The following is a 19507-nucleotide window of genomic DNA, read 5'->3' as shown; positions in this document are numbered from 1 at the left end:
GTGCATGTTGGCCAACTCTTCATCAGTAAATATAGCCATACCATTGTGTATTACCATTCTTGTAAACTAACAATGCCACAAAAATGAACTCAATACAGAACAGAGCAGTATTGAATGCGAGCTGGAAGACAAAAAGTAAAATGGGTGTCGCAAAGACTAGATACACTGAGCAAACAGGACACAGCACTGTTGTGCACCATTTTGAGTGCAATACAGATACAAGGCTAAGTAGGGCCAGTAACCAAATGAAATGCAGTAACTCTATAATGAACTACCAGAGACCCTTATCCCTTATACCAAAATAGAAAATAAGCCCCATCAGGATTATAAATGTAAATAAATATGTAAAAAATATATTTTATGAAAAATTTTATTTGGTCATGATGAGTTTATCATTTTCTTTACCGAACACTGTAAGTATACCACTGACCTTTTTCATTAAATCCTGCACTCAGAGACAAAGCGTTAAGGAATAATTTCTTTCTACATCAGCCACAGCCTCTTGGCCAGGAAGTTTCAATGAAATGTTGGGGATTACCGTACCTAGTGAACCATTGGCTGTGCCGCAGTGGTGACACTAGTTCCTGGCAATCACCAAAGTTAAGTGCTGTTGGACTGGACTTGCACTTGGTTGGGTCACTGTCCAGATCTGCCGAGTGCTGCTGGCAAGCGAGTTGCACCCAGCCCATGTGAGACCAATTGAGGAGCTATCTGATTGAGAAGTAGTGACCCTGGTCACGAAAACTGCCAACGGCCGGGAGAGCAGTGTGCTGACTGCATACCCCCTGTATCTGCATCCAGTGACACCTAAGGGCTGAGGACGGCTCAATGGCCAGTCGGTACCATTGGGCCTTCAAGGCCTGTTTGGACAGTGTTTGTTTGTTTTATGAGCCACCATGAAGAGATCTGGAATTTAATCTAACTGTGATCAGGAACTGTTTACCACAATCTCTATTCTGACAAAATACTATCATCGAAAATTTCACTCACCACAAAGTTTTAGACCAGCTGCCTATGAGACAAGTGCCATCCTCCCAGGCTATGCTAGTGCCTTCAGCTGTATCTCTAACAAGCAAAATAAATTTTTTGCTAAAGTTCGAGTATTATCGGTGACATCCAACAAATAACTTGGAAGAGTTACCATTGTGCAATAATTTTGTTACCATTTGTGGTATATAAAGTACGATTTATGTGAGATGTATGTGTAATTAATAACTTAAGATTCCATGGAGAAAAGTTGTGAAGATGTAGCATTATTTTCAGATGTTTGTTGTTGTCATTTGTACTAACCAGTGTGACAGAGAGTTTGTGGTTTTTTGCATTGCTTAACACACACATCTTTATGCTGAGTTCAAATGTGTAATATGCATTTTCCTTATTAATTTTTTGCAGTCTATGTTACCTCGAGAATCAAACTCAAAGGAGTTGGACAGTGGATTGTTATCAATTATTAGTTTCCCTGCATTCGCAGTGGATGATCCGCAACTGATCCAGCTGACACGTTCAGCCATTGTGTCAAAGCTACAGGGGCGATATGGTTGCAAACGTTTCTTAAGAGATGGGTATAAAACACCAAAAGAGGTATATTAGTGATTACGCATTGTAAATGTTAAAAAAATTCTCAGTTTGAATCAAACTATAAATTTATAATTGTAAAAAATCTGTTATACTCAACCAGTAACATCTGTCACCTTCTCCCGTGTAATTATGTTATCACTTAAGATGTGTATAGGCTATTTGCATCCAGTTAAACAGTTTGCAAATGAGAAACAATGTACAGGTTGGGAACAATTTTAATGTGGTCCTGAACTGATTTTCCTAAATTTCATACATTTTACACCCATAAACAAGAGATGAAAACCTTTTATAATAGTATCTATTTGTTTTTGACAAAATTATGATAAGGGTAGATTGCTTCTCCCCATATAATGGAGATATTGAGTTGCAGAAAGGCATAACAAAAAGACTAGTAACAGGCCTTCTTCTGCAACAGACAACATACACACTGTAACTGGCAGCTGAGGCCCGTTGCTCGTATTCTGGTCTTTTGGCCAAAAGCTTATGTGTTTAATAGTCTTTTTGTTGTGCCTGTCTGTGACATCATCTCGGCTATATGGTGAGTAGCAATCTGTCCTTTTCATAATTTTGTCATTATTCCGTCTGGGATTTTCTATTGTTTGATACATCTGTTTTTGAGAGATATGGACTGATTAACTGCAGTTTAATAGCAAATCACTCTGTTTTGTAGTATTTTACTTGGGTATCTGAACAATAGAGGAATTTACATCAAAAGGTGATTTCACTTTAGTGTCAGATCAGTACCATACACCTAGAAAATATTTGTAGTACTCACAACCAGAAAAAAGGGAAAATTTAATAATATCAAAATCACATAATGCTAATATGGTATTGAAAAGTACTGAGTGAAATACAAATTATGAATGGAGATAACCATTCACTGTATAACTGTGAAGTTGACCAGTCCATGGGTGCAGATGTAAGGTAGGACTCACTGTTAAACTTTGTGTTCATATCCTTCCAAATGACTAATAAACAAGAAACACAGACATACAGATACAACTGCTACATTGATTTAGTTGGCTACATTGTTTGAAAACTTAGCTATGATTTCTGTATAGTATACTTTTCCCTGAACAAAATTCAGTTACTGTATGTTTGGCCCCCATATTGGATGCATGCAAGAACTGGCATATTTTGTATTTACAATAGCACTACTCATTTTGAGTGTGTTTACCTTTTGGATCACTTAATGTACATCAGTGTTTTGGTTGAGTTGGGTTGCCACAGGCATATTGGAAGATGAAATTGTATAATTTTGAAATCAGTCATGTAAATTAAATGCCATCAATAAAATATCCGAATGGATTATCCCATAACAGTATATTAATGAAATACAGCTGAAACACCTAAAATTTCAACCATGAAGACAGATGACGCCAAAAGAGATTTATACCCACCTTATTTGGCTGTTACCTTGTTACCTTTACTCCTTCCATTATTTATGTCTGATAACAGAGTAGAGGTGGCAATTAATGTATAACTTTCATGATATATTTTGTGTACACCTCTATGGACAGATTTAATGCTTAGAGAATATTCCTCCTCCTGTGTCAGATATTATTCGGCATGTAGAAGAAATAAGATATATCCTGCAATCCTCTAGTATTTCAGTTTTTGCAATGAAATAATCGTTTTTGTAACTTTTAATGCCTTTCTAAGTAATAGGGATAACAGTTTATTTATACTATTGTGGTGTTGGAAGATTTTTCTTTTCAGTTAGCGTGTTAATTTCATGGTGCTTATGTGTTGTAGTAGGCTCACCTTGTGATTCTCCTTTCGCAAATATTTGCTTTGTATGTTGGGGAGTGTGAGTTATTTTTTTAAATTCAAAATCTAGGGCATTTGGTGTCAGTTTATTATCTCAGCAATCCTCTTGAAAACTAATTTATCATGTTCATAGACCTCTTTTAGAACTGTAATGTAAAGATTAACCACTCCCAGCTTTGCTTTTTCATTTTCAATACGATAATTTGTTTTATAAATTGTTTCTCTTGTATTGAAGGATCCAAACCGCTTGTACTATGAGCCTTGGGAACTGAGAATGTTTGAAAAAATAGAATGTGAATGGCCGTTGTTCTTCTGTTATTTGATACTTGACTACTGCTTTCAAGGAAATAAAGAAGCTGTCACAGAATATGCAGAAGCATTGGAAGAGGTAAGTGAAAAGTCTAAATGATTTACTAAAAATGTGAAATAGTGACTTTCTCATGACATGTTTCCACTTTGGCACTTTGCAGCTACATTGTAGGCTTTCGTGATATCCCCATCAGCCTTTCTGTTTATCACTTCATTCTGGAAGATTTATACCATCCCATTATCACTGTTGGTTACTGAAAAATGGTTCATTTGCTGGTCATTTCTCTCTGTCATTGGTGAATATTAATCTGCATCTACATCCATATTATATAAACAACTGTAAAGTACTTGGCAGAGGGTGCTTCCTCGTGTGTCCTTTGTCAGGGTTTCTTCCCGTTCCATTTACATATAAAGCAGACAGAGAATTGTGGTTAAATGTTCCTATGAATGCTGTAATTCATCTAAACTTGCCTCTGTGATTGATATGGCAATAATACACAGAGGGCTTTACTGGATTCCTAGATTCCTTATTCAGTATTGGTCCTTGTAACCTTGTAAGTTTCAAATGTCTATCTTCAAGTGTCTGCCAGGTCAAGTTTTTCAGCATTAATGTAATTCTGTCTCTTGAATAAAACAAATCTGTGACCATTCGTGCTCCCTCTTCATTATACATTCAGTACACCCTGTTAGTCCCATTTGGTATTAGTCCATGCATCTGAGCAACATTCTGGGGCAAAGCATGTGTATGGTTTGTATGCAATCTCCTTTGCTGAATGAGTGTGTTTTCCCTGGACTCTTCCAATGAATCAAAGTCAGCCACCTGCTTTACCTCTGATTGAGCTTTTATGATGATTTCATTTTATATCCCCCACAAATTATCATATGCAGATATTTCTTCGAGTTGACAGACTCAAATTGTGATTCATTGATATTTGTGCAACTTTATTCAGATGCACTTCATTATCGTACACTGCACCATCTGTGAAAAATGTGAGGTCTGTAATGTTTGAACACAGTATTAGTGGTGTGTTGCTTGACACAAGTTAGGACAATTAAATATGTAGCTGAAACACTGCAAAATGATAAAAAATGGAATGAGTACGTAAGGTCTGTGGTAGGGAAGGCGAATGGTTGACTTTGGTGTATTGGAGGAGCTCTAGGGAAATGTAGCTCAACTGTAAAGTAGACAATTTTAACAACACTTGTGGAAGGTGTTTTGACTACTGTTAGAGTGTTTGGGATACCCTCCCGATTGTATTAGAGGGAAGTTAGGGGGTTTCTGGGTAGTCTGCAAATTTTGTGCCGTGAGGAGCAACTGCAGAAAGACAAATTCCCAGTGAAGGCAATTGTTGACCTGGATCTGCACCAAACACTGTCACAGGGCACTTCTGAGAGATGCAGATTCTGGGACTCGACAGGATACTTGCAGCAGAAGACTCTTGGAATTCAAGGGTCTGATTAATGTTATTTGTTTATGATCAGACTAACTAATACACTGAAGACTAATTCTTAACATTAGAAAAAGCAAAGGAGGCAAGTGGTTGCACAACAGAAACACAAACTTGAGAGCAGCACTCAAAGTGAGGAAAAAGGACATGTCGGAGCTTACCAGGGCTGGCCACGAGCGACATGGAGTTGCCGCACCATCAGTCTGACTGAGAATCCCCTCTGAATACAAAACATGTTTTTTTTTTTTTTTTTAAAAAAAAAGAATCATTGTGGCACATGATTTCTCCCTTCCTATAGTTGACCCACCAATCCACCGGCACTTAACAAGCTTCAGCCAATCTGGTGAGTCGTTCTGCGCCTCCAGCGCACCTCCAGCCAACCGCATTTAGATTCCTCCCCTACTCCTGTTTGGTAAGTAGGGACGCTTCTGAATTTTACATTAACAAACTCCAAGATTGGTATCAGTAATATTCAGCTGAAAGTTAAATGTCACTGACACTCCTATTATGGTCAGCAACAACAGTGTTTTATGTCATTTGGCCCTGCCCTCCGTCCTTCTGTGAATGGGGAGTGCTGTAGTAGTACTCTAACCCGTGTAAACCCAATGACATTGCAGTTCTCAGGAGCAAGTATAAAGCTTGCTGCCTCTGTTAAGAAGTGCCTGTTTGTTGCCATCTTCTACAATGACACCTTATGACAGCATCTAGGTGGTGCCCGGAGTTACCAGTTAATTCTCTGAGGTGTAACTTCTCCCTTGGATCAGCTGCCCAGAGCATCTGCAGTTTCCAGAGCTCTAGTTTATTTGCGGTAACCTAAACAGTACCACTTTCGCCTGCTCTCTGCATTGGGTCTCTGGTCTCCTACCTTGGAGTGTCCTTGATGGCTCCCAACAGCCTTAAACATATCAACGTACAAGCATACCTGCCAACTCTCCCGGTTTAGGCGGGAGACTCCCGATTTTCCACTTTTTCTCCCGCCTCCCGATTATTCCAGTATTTCTTCCAGTTTTTACTAGTTATCGTCAAACTTACGATATTTGTTTTGAAAACACGCCATTTCAGTTTCCCCCCCCCCCCCCCCCCCCCCCCCCCGCCAGTTGCCGGAATTGGTTTTGTATTAGTCAACCTTAATCGATATGTATTGAAGCTTATAGAAATCAGGAAGTCGCGCGCGATTTATATATCGATAGTTATTTTTCCTCTTCCCCGCGCATTTTGTCGAAGATGTACCCGTGTCCCGTAGCGCACATGTAGTAACCTCGGTAGTGCACATGTTCTCATGATTGTGCCAAGGTTTCTCGCTAATACTGAATACTAATAGGCTACATAGCTAGAGTTAAATATGAGAATTTTACAAATTTCTGTAATGACATAGTTTCCCTGAAAATGTGTAATATTAGCTAACTTTGAACATGCAGAGATATAACATGTGAAATCTTACGAGGGGAAAGTAGATGCTGCCCCTGAAAAATAAAAAAAGAAGTGGTTGTGTTAAGATTTCATCATACACCGGAGAACTAGTTGGCAAGCCTATTTTTACAGTTTTCATGTGTGTCACAAAACAGTATGGTGGATGCTGTTTTACGGCAATCATACTTTTTTTTTCTAATGCCAAAAAACATCCCAACCTAACAGCAATTAGCTGGACGAAACTACAAATAAGGGTTACAGAATCAACATTTTGGGTATTTCCAATATTTCTATAATTTTTTTTTTTAGCCATTATATAGCTTTGTGGTGCCTTAAAGGAAAACTTTTCAGTTGTCTTAGGTGTATACAAAAATGAGCCACAGCTTTTTGATCTTTCGTATCTCCTGATTTTTCCTGATTTTTAAAACTGAATCTCCTGATTTTTGGTTTTTGAAGGTTGGCAGGTATGTACAAGTCATGATGTCATCAATATATGACAACCAAAACAGTTCAGAGGTCTGATTTGTTACTGTTAGGTTCAACCAATATACAAGTATTACCGACAAGTTCTGTGAACTCAAATGTGAGTCCCTGTAGGGAAGAAGACATCCTTTCAGCAAAACACTATTGAGAAAGTTCAGAGAACTGGCATTTGCGACAGGCTGCGGAACAATCCTACTGCTACCAACAGACATCTCAAGTGAGAAGTCAAGGTAAGAGAAGTCAGAGATTGTATGGAAGCATATAGACAGTTGTGTTTCCCTCACTCCATTTGTAAGATTCAAATTCAGATTCTTTATTTGCCATTGACCAGTTCAGTGAAATAGGCTTTATAATGATGTCAAGATACATAAGAAGTTACTATATTAGTGTTCACATTATAAGTACAAATTATTTATGCTACATTAATCAATTGTACAGTATTGCAATCATAGACTTAAAAACTCAATTTCTATGTTACAAGTATCCAAGAATTCTGTAAGACTGTCGTATGGATTGTCTATTAACCATTTGTGCAGTTTACTTTTAAAATTATTGAAATGTGTATTGAGTGCAGTATGTGGTAATTTGTTAAATAATTTCAAACAGTTCACTTTGTGAGATTTGCCCATTTTTGTCAACCTATGTCTAGGAATGTCAATACTCTCTTTGTTTCTGGTGTCATGAAAGTGTATATTCTCTCTAATGTTAAATTTTGCCCTGTTCTTTTTAGCATGTATCAGTGATGCATAAATATAAAGATTTATCACTGTCATTACGTCCGCCCCAGTAGCTGAATGGTCTGCGTGACGGATTGTCAATCCTCTGGGCCCGGGTTTGATTCCCAGCTGGGTCGGGGAATTCTCTCTGCCCAGTGACTGGGTGTTGTGCTGTCCTCATTATCATCCTATCATCCTCATCGACTGCAGGTCTCCGAAGTGGCATCAAATTGGAAGACCGGCACCCGGCGAACGGCCTGTCTAATAGGGGGCCCTAGCCATACAATTAAATAAATAAATAAAACTGTCATTATTTCCATTTTGATGAATAAGGGAGGGCAGAGTTCCCTTGGACCAGTCTTGCACATTATTCGTAGCACCTTTTTCTGCATCAGTAGTACATCACTGACATGACATGAGTGGCCCCATAGTAACAGCCCATAAGATATATGAGACTGAAAAAGTCCAAAGTAAGCTGTTCTGAGATATTTGTTACTCACTAGATAGTTTCGGGATGAGAGAGGACACTCTTGATAACTTTTTGCAGACCTGGTTGATATGGGGTTGGCAGTTAAGATTGGAATCAATGTGTATTCCAAGCAGTTTTATGGATTTAGGTTCTACCTCGTTAGCCAGTCCCAACTGCAGAGGCTGAGTTTTCTCTCGATTACATAGACATCTGTTAGCCGAGAACCAGTTTAGTGTTAAGGTGAGAGTGTCCTGTGATTTCAGGACAGGGAATGATTAACAGTGCTACAAGGTGCCCACCACCATGCCCTGTATGGTGACTTGTGGACTGTGTATGTAGCTGCAGATGTTGTTATTAATATTGTCTGCCAGGTCATTAATGTACAGCATAAACAGCAAGGTTCCCAACACACATATCTGGGGCACACCTGAAGCTACTTCTACAATTATTGTCAGTGACTCTCCGTGCAAGATTATGTGCTGTGCCTGCTCTGCTGAGAAACGTTCAGTCCAATTACAAATTTTGTTCAATACCTTGTTTGATCATACATTTGTTAATAATCGTTGGTTTGGTACTGAGTTAAATATTTCTTTTTGTTTTGTTTTTGATATCAATAAATACTACATGCACCTGATTAGCATGATCCAAAGCTTTCAGAACATCATGTGTGAAAAGCACAGGTTTTATGTGATCGTTGTTTTCAGAACCCACTGTAGTTGGTGTGGGGGCTGTCATTCTTTTCGAGATATCTCATTACTTTTGAGCTAAGGTTGTTTATATAAGAGTCTACAAAGAATGGATGTCAGTGATATTGGATGGTAGTTATCTGAAATTTTTGGTTACTCTTTTTGTAAGTGGGTGTAACCTGTGCCTTCTTCAACCATTATTGTCTGAGGAACTGTGTTATATACGATTAAGAGAGATGCTAATTGAGCTGCAAATTACATATGGGTCATTCCATGTCAGTTCAACCAATTTGAGAAAATGTTCCAGCTGATAGTCTCAAATTTGGCTGAAATATAGCACACCAATGCTACCAAGTGTAGAACACTCATGTATAAAATTTTAAGTTCCCCTGCCAATTAGTTCCAAAATTATGGCTTGTGAAAGAAGGTGGCGTGACCCAGAAATTGCAACCCGCATCTGCAAACTATCTTCAGACCCAACTTTAGGTCTTAATAACTTTGGAACTATTCCGCACAGTCCAGTGAAACTTTTACAACCCAGTAACATCCACGTAGAGAACACACTCTATGAATCAAAACACCAACAACATATTTCTGAGGGAAAATAAAAAATTCCAAAATGTGATTAAAAAAATGTAATACATTAAAAGATACATATTGTAGGTGCCCTCTATGCCAAATATAATTCACTCAAAATGGGTATAATTTTTTTTTTTTTTTTTTTTTTGTGGTAAGCTTAATGTGGCCTGAACACACACAGAACTCATCTTGCCCATATCAGTCGCACAAACAGAGTTACATGCACATGAAAATACAAAAATTTGAAAAATTGCCTGAAAAAGATGGACTTTCGAAGTGTGGTAGCACAAAAGGTACAAGTGATATCCAAGCCAAATTTCAAATACTGCATAAGTAGACCATAATATAATATGTGGCAAAATTTCAACTTGTTATTGCTAGGCATTTGTGTACAATAAAAGTTGACAGAGATGTATTTGGTTACGTTTCTTTTAACATGATTTAGCAAGTAATAGTGATGATGCAGACAGCTTGTTTCAGATAAAGCTGTGGCAATTGTTGGGAACCAATAGGCAACAGAAAGTTAAACAATGGTAGTTTTCAGGGACAGAATGAGTCATTGTTAGGCAGGAACAACAAAGAAAACAAGCAACAATTACAGGTTACTCATGTTTTTAAGTTTCTAGTTCAGACTGGTCAGTACTGTTGTGGAAAGTCAGTGTGGAGGCAGAAGAGTATACTAGTGGTGCTTTTGTTCAAACAAGTTACAGTATTGGTAGAGCACAATCATCTGAATGTCATAAAAACAACATATGGAACAAAATGTGGCATTCACTTTGTACTGTATGATCTGGATGAATCGGACCAAGATTTGTTACTATGGAGATCCGTGATACACCCTGTGGGCACAAGAAGTACAATTCCAGGAAACTTTAGTGTTTGTTACCATCATATGAAAGTGTTTCTGGATAAGTGTTATTTCCTACAAAGAAGTTGTTTTGATCCATTTCAGATTCATAAGAAGACGGTGAAGTGTAGCCTCAGAGAAATTGATATAAAATCAGCATTGAAAGTGAATCAGTGCATGGGACTTAACATGAAACCAGGACAAAAGTTATGTTCCAGGTGTGTTACACTGCTAAAAAATGAAGAATATTCTGATAATTTACATGACAGTGACGAAGAGTATCGGCCACCAACAACCACAGCAGATGAGCAATTAAATACTTCAGTGACTGCTCTTGGTTTGTCTCCCATGAAGACACACAAAGTTGGGAAAAGAGACAGGCTCAGATGTGGTAGAAGAAAACTACAAGAAGCTCAAATGGAATTAAAACACAAAATAGCTGACACACTAATGGTGGAAGTGGAAGAACTATCTGCTCCAAAGGAACAGAAATCATGCCAGAAGTGCTCCGATTTGGACAAAATTGTGAATGATTTGAAAGAAAGATGTGCCATACCCACATGCCAGAAAAAGTAGCTATTCTTACCTTTGCACCTTCTGGCTGGTCTATTGACTGCACTGCAAAGGATTTCAATGTTTCTGCATATGTGGTAAAGCAAGCTAGGAAAATAAAAGCAACCCAAGGCGTGCTTCCACAACTTCAGCAGGCTCAGGGTAAGCAATTGAGTTCAGAAATAAAGGTGCTAGTGTCGGAGTTTTATGAAAATAATGACTACAGCCGAATAATGCCTGGGAAAAAAAGACTATGTAACGGTGAAAATGGGAAATTTACGTGTACAGATGCAAAAAAGACTACTGTTGCTATGCAACATATCAGAACTATATGTAGAATTCAAGGAAAAGTATCCCAATACCAAAGTAGGTTTATCATCTTTTTTCAGTCTTCGGGCAAAATGGGTTGTGCCTGTAAGTGCAAGGGGCAATCACAATGTTTGTGTATGTGAGACCCATCAAAATGCTAAGCTGATGTTTGCTGCTATAAAGGATTCTGGCCTGGATTACAAAGGTGCAATAAAGCTGCTAGTGTGTGACATCAGTTCCTACCAGTGCATGATACACAGGTGTGAAAAGTGTCCTGGTAAGGCAAATCTTGCACAACACATGAATAACAAACTGTATTGTGAACTCCTTATGGATGACGATGAACTTGTTTCTTATAAACAATGGACACACATGGATTGCCCAAGTCTTGAAACAAAGCAAAGTACAGTGGAAGATTTTGTTGAAATGTGTTGTCAAAAAACGGACAAACTGACCACACGTAGCTTCAAAGCAACAGCACAATCGGCTTATCTCCAGTTTTGTAAGGATAATTTGAAACAAGATGAAATTATAGTAATACTAGACTTTTCTGAAAATTATGCATTTATAGTTCAAGATGCCACCCAAGGATATCATTGGGACAACAGTCAAGCAACTCTCCAGCTATTTGCGATTTGCTATAGAGGTGAATCAGGTGATGTGTCTCTCATGAACCTGTATGTTTTTAGTGACTGTTTAATTCATGATGACATTGCAGTTCATGCCCACATTCGCACTGTCATGGCATATGTGAAAAACAAGCTGCCTCGCATACATTTTGCGAAATACTTCAGTGATGGGGCAGATAGTCAGTACAAAAACTGTAAAAATCTCAAAATTTATGCATGCATTACCATGATTTTCAGATTCACACAGAATGGAATTTTTTCGGAACAAGTCATGGTAAAAATGTATGTGATGGTATTGGTGCTACCATTAAGCGCATGGCATCACGAGCTAGTCTGCAGCACCCTACAGAAGGTCACATTCTCACACCTCATCAATTATTTACCTGGGTACAGAAAAATATCTCTGGCACACAATCATTCTATGTTTCAAAACATGAGGTGAAATCAGTTGAAGAGTTGTTAAAAAGCAGACTAGTACATGTTAAAACTGTTGCAGGCACAAGGAGCCATCATCACTTCTCTCCAGCAGACTCTGACAATGTGCAGATGAGCAGACTGTCCGGTTGTAACTATAGGTTCATGCACAACATGTGTCTTCACAGTGTGTCTGACTCAGGATTCAGAAGCAAAAGCAGCAACATACAACCAGGTTGCTATGTTATTGCTGTTTATGACGACAAATGGTACTTAGGATGTGTTGCAGAGTGCTGTGAAGCAGAAGGTGATGTATTTGTGAACTTCATGGCACTAGCAAGATCATTTCATTGGCCACATTTGGCAGACAGGTGCTGGATTCCTTTTGAACATATTCTTATGACAGTTCCAGTTCCTAGCACAGTGTCAGGAAGACGGTATAATTTGCCACTCAATGTACAGAGTACAGTAGCTAAAGTGTGGGAGACCTTCTGTTCGAAGCACAATTGACTGGTTTTTAGCAGTTAAGGTGCAGTAAACATTAATTATAGGTTGTGTTAATCTGTCTATATGTTGTTGCTTAGTGATTAAACAGTTGTGGGAGAGGATAAGAAGAGGCAGAACAGTTTACGATATGTTTTTACAAAATTGTGTTGTGGAACAATGGCCACATCCGTAATACATCTGTCAACCTCCATTGTACACAAATGTCTTGCAATAACATGCTGAAATTTTGAGATATATATCATTATGGTCTACTTATGCACTGTGTGAAATTTGGCTTGGATACCACTTGTCCCTTTTGTGCTACCACACTTTGAAAATCCATCTTTTTCAGGTAATTTTTCAAATTTTTGTATTTAAGTGTGCATGTAACTCAGTTTTTGTGACTGATATGGACATGATGAGTTCTGTGTGTGTTTAGGCCACATTAAGCTTACCACAAAAAATTTATACCCTTTTTGAGTGAATTATATTTGGCATGGAGGGTACCTACAATATGTGCCTTTTAACGTATTACATTTTTTAAATCACTTTTTGGATTTTTTTATTTTCTGTCAGAAATATGTTGTTGGTGTTTTGATTCATGGAGTTTGTTCTCTAAATGGATGTTACTGGGTTGTAAAAATTTCACTGGACTGTATGGAATAGTTCCAAAGTTATTAAGACCTGAAGTTGGGTCTGAAGATAGATTGCCAGATGCGGGTTGCAATTTCTGGGTCGCGCTACCTTCTTTCACAAGTCATAATTCTGGAACTAATTGGCAGGGGAAACTTATACTTTGTACACGAGTGTTCCACAGATGGTAGAATTAGTGTACCGAATTTCAGTCAAATCTGAGATAATGAGCTGGAGCTCCTGGTTGAACTGACATGGAATGACCCTTATATCAACTGACAGTTATACCACTGTGCTCTGGGCCCTTGTTCGTTTTAGCAATTCCCGCTGTTTCTAAATGCCACTGGTACTAACATCTATATTATTCATCTTTACAATGATTCAAGAATTAAACTGGGGCAGTACTCCCGATTCTTCGTTTGTAAAGGAGTATTTGAAGATGGAGTTCAACATTTCTGATTTTTCTTATTACCCTCTATTTTGGCTCCTGTGTCATCCTTGAGTGTCTCACCACTACCTTTGGTGCCAGTGACTGCCTTTACAGTTGACCAGGATTTCTTCTGCAAGATTCCGCTGTGTTAGTCATTGAAGACTCACACAAGGTTCATTTGACAGCTAAAAATGTTAAATTCAGAATCTCCGTACCTGTATTTATCATTTAAGGATTGTTGATGTAATATGTTTCTGACACTTTCCTGTTCATTGTGCTGTTAATATGGGTCATTCTAAAAAAGGGCATGTTTATAGTGTGGCTTGTGTAATTGTAGAGTTTGAGTTAAGTTATTACATTGCCAAGAAGAAATATTGACATTAATGAGCATCACCTCTGTTATTGAGCTGTTTTGGGTAAATTTTAATCATTTGTAACTGTTATTTTTATCAATTGATTATACATTAATAATAAACTAACACTAAGGAGATGGGAAAGTCTAATCTCAAAAGAAGCAGCTCAATATCTAATTTTGTGAATATTTCTCACCTTCGTGAAAACTGACCTTCACAGAAGTGAGAATTTAGTAATGTAGTGTTGATTAGGGATTAAATGATAAAATAAGCTCTCTTATTTATCAAATTAGAAAAGCTATGTCCCTATATAAGTGAGAAATTTATCTTTTAGCTAGACCTTGACATTTTTAAAGATGGTTTTCAAAATGTTAAAAGGTTATCCTCATGCAACAAAAAGATCCCATTTTATTTACTTTTTAAAAAGTAGTGATGGAATTATGTAGCTCATATATGCTTGCTGAGTAAATTTATATTAATGTTTCATATAATAGCCTAACGTGTTTTAGTTTTTAAAGCTATTCACTGCACTCACAGTCTTCCTTTGGGCTATGGCCTGAGATTTTTAAAGCAATTTGTGTGTATTCCCATTAAAAAAAAAGGGGGGGGGGGTGTCATGGAGAACGATGTGAAATCGTGACAGTTTTAAATCTGCCAAATATCAATAACCAAGGACAGTACTACTTTGATGAGTTGAAAAATTGTTATATTTTGGCCTGATGTACCATTTGTATCTTGATATATTCATATTGTAATAGTACAAACAGTAAATCTACATCTACATCTACATGGTTACTCTGCAATTCACACTTAAGTGCCTGGCAGAGGGTTCATTGAACCATTTTCATACTACTTCTCTACCATTCCACTCTTGAATGGCGCATGGGAAAAAGGAACACCTAAATCTTTGCATTCGATGATTCATTTTATAATTCAGTGACGATTATTAACCTCTAACTTATCCAATATTCAGATATTTTAGGCAGTTATCACCTCCATTACTGCCAAGCTTCTTTACTATGCTGAATAAATTTACTAGTTTTTTTTAATATAATTTTTTTGGAACCAGTATTTGATTGTGCTAACATAAAAATTTATAAAACTTAATTATTTTCAAAATTTTTTAAAAATTAAAACCTTTTACAAAGTGTGCATGATTTTGTAGAATGACCCATGTATCAGTTTTCTATTAACTAGTAACTGTTGAACATATGTCACTAATATGCAGACTGCATCAAACTTAGAGTTTGAACAGTCTTCGAACATACTGCAGCAGTACTGGTCACAAAACCGTCTTTATGAACACGTGATATTGTTGTAAAACACAGTAACTTCCAATGCTGTTGTTATATTTGAGTATGTCATCCAGTTCATTTGCTCTTTTCATGTTGAATAATGCTATTCTTCAAAGTACATAGCCTTGCCCTTCAAGGCTAGCAAGTTAGTTCATCAAAATCTTTCCTGCAGTACTTAATCTTTGGGGAGTACAATGGATAATTTTTTCTCAACATTCTTTCAAAATTTAGCTGCACGTTTCACTTCTAAATATGTCGATCTAGAGTGAGTAGGGCAAACAAATTCATGCTTTTTACCATATACCTTCTCAGTCTGCGCATTTCTTGACATATGTTCTCTTGTATATCCTTGTATCTATATGGAGCTGTGTAAGTTGATTGACCCTGATATTTGTATAGGAAAGTTTAGTATTTCCTGGTGCATATTATTTTTTACCAACAAAATTTCTATCCAGATATTTTCTCTGTGCAGATATTGATTCGTACAGAGGATGGTCTACGACTGGTACCAGAACTCTATGCAGTGCCTGGTGACAAAGTGTCTGGAGAGTATCAAGAACCAGGAAGTCAGAAACGGATCGCTGTTGGTCGTTGTCCTTTTATGTGGGCACAGTCTTTATACATTCTGGGCAAGCTTCTGCAAGAGGTACCATTACTACAGTTTCTTCTTTTGTTTATTTGACCATTTGATTAAAACTACACGTCAAAAATCTGGCTAATAGATTATCTTGTGCTGTAAATTATTGTTATGAATATATAAAATGGGGAAAGAAACAGGCTGCAAATTAAATATGGTCTAATTGATTTCTTTCCATGAGTTCGTATAACTTTTTAACCTAGTTTATGAGATCAGTATTGTCAAACTGTAACGACAATTGAATTCTAATCCAAAGGCGAAGTTTCCAATGAAGTACAACACTTAGTATTGAAAGCACATTTATTACGAACACCACCATACAGACACAACAGAAATGACCTTCTGGATAGTGTGTGCCACTATTTATACAAACTTAAAACATTCCAGATTATGGAAATATTATAAACATAAGAAATTTTGAGAATCTTCCAGAATTAATAAGTACTAAATAGCAAATAATTTATGGTGATCAGGTATCAACTGACAACCCACAACATGTCAGCCAACAATGCTAACCTTTACACCACATTTACATGTAGCACAGCTTGCAACGATATGACTTCATACAAATGGTTATTGTTAAAGCAAAAATAGAAGAGGCACTTTAAATGAAAATTTAAGGAACAATTGATAAATCTGTATGTCTGCAAGAGTTCATCTGTTAATTTTGTGCGACAGACAGACAGACAGACTGGCTGGCCAGCCAATACTTTTCTTCAACAGCCAAAATTCTTAGCACTGTTGATAGACACATGCCGAAATAGAAACAAACCATCCTAGCTTTTGGAACTACCAGTTCCTTCCTCAGTGAGGACTGAGGTGTAGGTTGGGGAGGGCGGGTTACTCAGATGTCAATATGAGATGTATCCAGCTTCTGTGAGAATGTATGGGACAAAGATGAAACAGGAAATGTCAAAGATAATCTCATTGTCTTTTGAAGTTTCCCCTCATGAAATGACTATTCCATGAGATTTCAGGATTTGAGTTAAATGATGTCCACTTCTTGCCATGATATTATTTCTGACAGCCAGGTAGCCATCTTGAGGCTTATTATAATAGGACAAATTTTAACAATAATCTTCACAATTAAGGGTCATTTAGCAAGTGCATGAGATACATTAAGTAAGAAATATTAATTCAAGTAAAAGTTAATTATGTCTGTTTCAGGATTCTGTATTTAGTCCACAGCTTTGACAATGTTCTCATGACTCATATTTTAGAGTTTAGATGATGAGATACATTGCAAACCATAATTATCACTCTGAGGTTTTTAATTACTGTATTTCTTCATTTGAAGATGTGATAACAGTATCGCAAACTGGTCATGTATAATCTTGGAATAATGGATTATCAGCAGCTATTGCAGTGTCTGGAAATTTTTTTTGAAGATTGTAACAAATTTTAATGAAATTTTTTAACTTCTGAAGAGTATTTTATTATGTTGCTGATGTTAATGGTGAATCTTTTTATTGATTTCTTGTCTCATTTGCTTTGCACAGGGTTTCCTGGCAGTTGGAGAGCTTGATCCGTTAAATCGCAGATTGTGCTCTGAAAAGAAACCTGATGTTGTTGTGCAGGTTGTTATATTAGCTGAAAGTGATGACATCAGGGAAAAATTAGCACAACATGATATTACTGTCCAAACAATAGCTGAAGTTGCTCCCATAGAAGTTCAACCTGCACGTGTTCTTAGTCACTTATATACATATCTTGGTGAGTGCAGATAAATTAGTTACTACTTCAAAACTGAAGCAAAAAGTCAGCAGCAAGCATGCATTGTCAAACGTAAAACATTTCCAAGAACATCTCACATTGGTGCATCATACTCTCACAAGGCTTAGTTGTAAACTAAAGGCAGCCATCTTTACCTACCAAAGATAAGATCTGTACTGTAATGTAGCACAGCCCAAATGATAATACTGTATATCATAAAATCTGTAAATTTTGTATTTCAAGGCCTAGAAAATTATAAAAAACCTATACAACACCTTTGTTTTATTGTGTGCATCCATTTAGAATACCAACAGAAAATTTTATATCTAATGCCTCTAATGTGAATAAGTTGCTGGCTGCTTCTCAAGGAGAACATCACTAAAGTGGGTCCATAAATGCCCCTTGAACACTTAAGTCTTCAAATTTAACACACTGGTGCACTCCTGTCTTAAAGTAAAAAAAATCTCAACTTCCTCTATATTTAATAGCACCCACCTTTTGTCCTCAAAGTGCAGTACTCACATGTTGTCTATGATGTTATCCAGTGAATGCTGTTCATTCTTGAGTGCTTTGCCACCTCTGATGAGCCATTCTGTTTGTTAGTGTGCACTTTAAACCTCAATTTAAAATTTCTACCCTTTTCGCAATTCCAACACTTTCTTTCATAAACACTCATGCTGCAGCAGCACAGTTACGTCCGTCCATTACCTGCACCTACCTGTGAACGCATTGCAGCAGATCGCTGGTAGGAAAGCCAAGTAGAAACCTACCGTACTGCAACTCGCACCAGGCTGCATACAACTTAACTATTCTAAGAATCAGGAAAAGGTCTTAATTTTGAATGAAAGGTGGAAATACTGGCAAAAATTCAGTATATTCTGAACCTTGAGATGTACACGTTCACTGCCAAGCCCATGCTAATCTTAACATAGTCATGTACATACCCTTTCATTCATGTTAGCAAGTTTATGATAATGTATTTCCCGAAATCTAAACAGCTTCTAAGCACAGATTGTTCTTAAATGAAAATGATTGCCATACGATTAAGTTTAACGGTGTCTAATGCACTCAGGTTTTTAGTCAACGATCTACTCAGTATTCCAAGCTTTTCTCATACACAAAATTACTTTAAAAAATCCGTTCTTTCTAAAAAACACGCTGGAGGGAATATGCCTTCACTTTAAAACACTTTTGAAACATGTAGCACAACTAAAACCTGCAAATTATAACTTCCTACAGAGCACATGCTACACACGATTGTACCATTGAAAGGCTGAGCTCAAACTCCCTTAGACTGTTGTAAGCATTCTATATCTCCAAGAGAAAAGACGTGTGAAGAATACTCCACTCTAATTGGTCAGTTTTCTTTAAGGCCAATAGAAAAACAATATTCTCCTGTGTTAGCCCGCACTTTTCATGACTAACCAATCAACAGATAACACACTTTCGAACTGAACTTTTTCCTGAAATAAATATTTAACATTCTGATATTTTGTTTTACTTTACGTTATTGACTATTTTCATTTGCACTTGAATTAGCTTTTCTTTTACCATTAACTTACTTAACATATTTTTATACAAAATTTCCTGTCATCTGCATTCACACTGTCTTAAAACTTTCTCACACTAGTTCGTACAGCATTCGTTAGTAGAACAAGGATCTACATATTTGCTTTAGACCACAATCATTTATCATTCACACTACTAAAAGCACATAAAAAACTGTACAAACATAAATAAACAGAAAAACCTTCAAGAAGT

General features: G+C 37.1%; 1 protein-coding gene across 2 annotated transcripts in view; it reads left to right on the top strand.

The window, feature by feature from the left end:
* LOC126253198 (probable phosphorylase b kinase regulatory subunit alpha) overlaps nucleotides 1-19507 on the top strand; it is a 294496-nt gene that overhangs the window by 120263 nt on the left and 154726 nt on the right. For both annotated transcript variants that reach the window (XM_049954368.1, XM_049954367.1), the window contains exons 6-9: nucleotides 1393-1581; nucleotides 3584-3736; nucleotides 15869-16042; nucleotides 17533-17746. In XM_049954368.1, the coding sequence (XP_049810325.1) occupies nucleotides 1393-1581; nucleotides 3584-3736; nucleotides 15869-16042; nucleotides 17533-17746 (730 nt within the window). The remainder of the gene's footprint in view (nucleotides 1-1392; nucleotides 1582-3583; nucleotides 3737-15868; nucleotides 16043-17532; nucleotides 17747-19507) is intronic.

The sequence above is a fragment of the Schistocerca nitens genome, chromosome 4, assembly GCF_023898315.1.
Source record: "Schistocerca nitens isolate TAMUIC-IGC-003100 chromosome 4, iqSchNite1.1, whole genome shotgun sequence".
NCBI classification, from domain to species: domain Eukaryota; kingdom Metazoa; phylum Arthropoda; class Insecta; order Orthoptera; family Acrididae; genus Schistocerca; species Schistocerca nitens.
The sequence above is the reverse complement of the archived record's forward strand: the minus strand, read 5'-3'. Positions and strand labels throughout refer to the sequence as shown.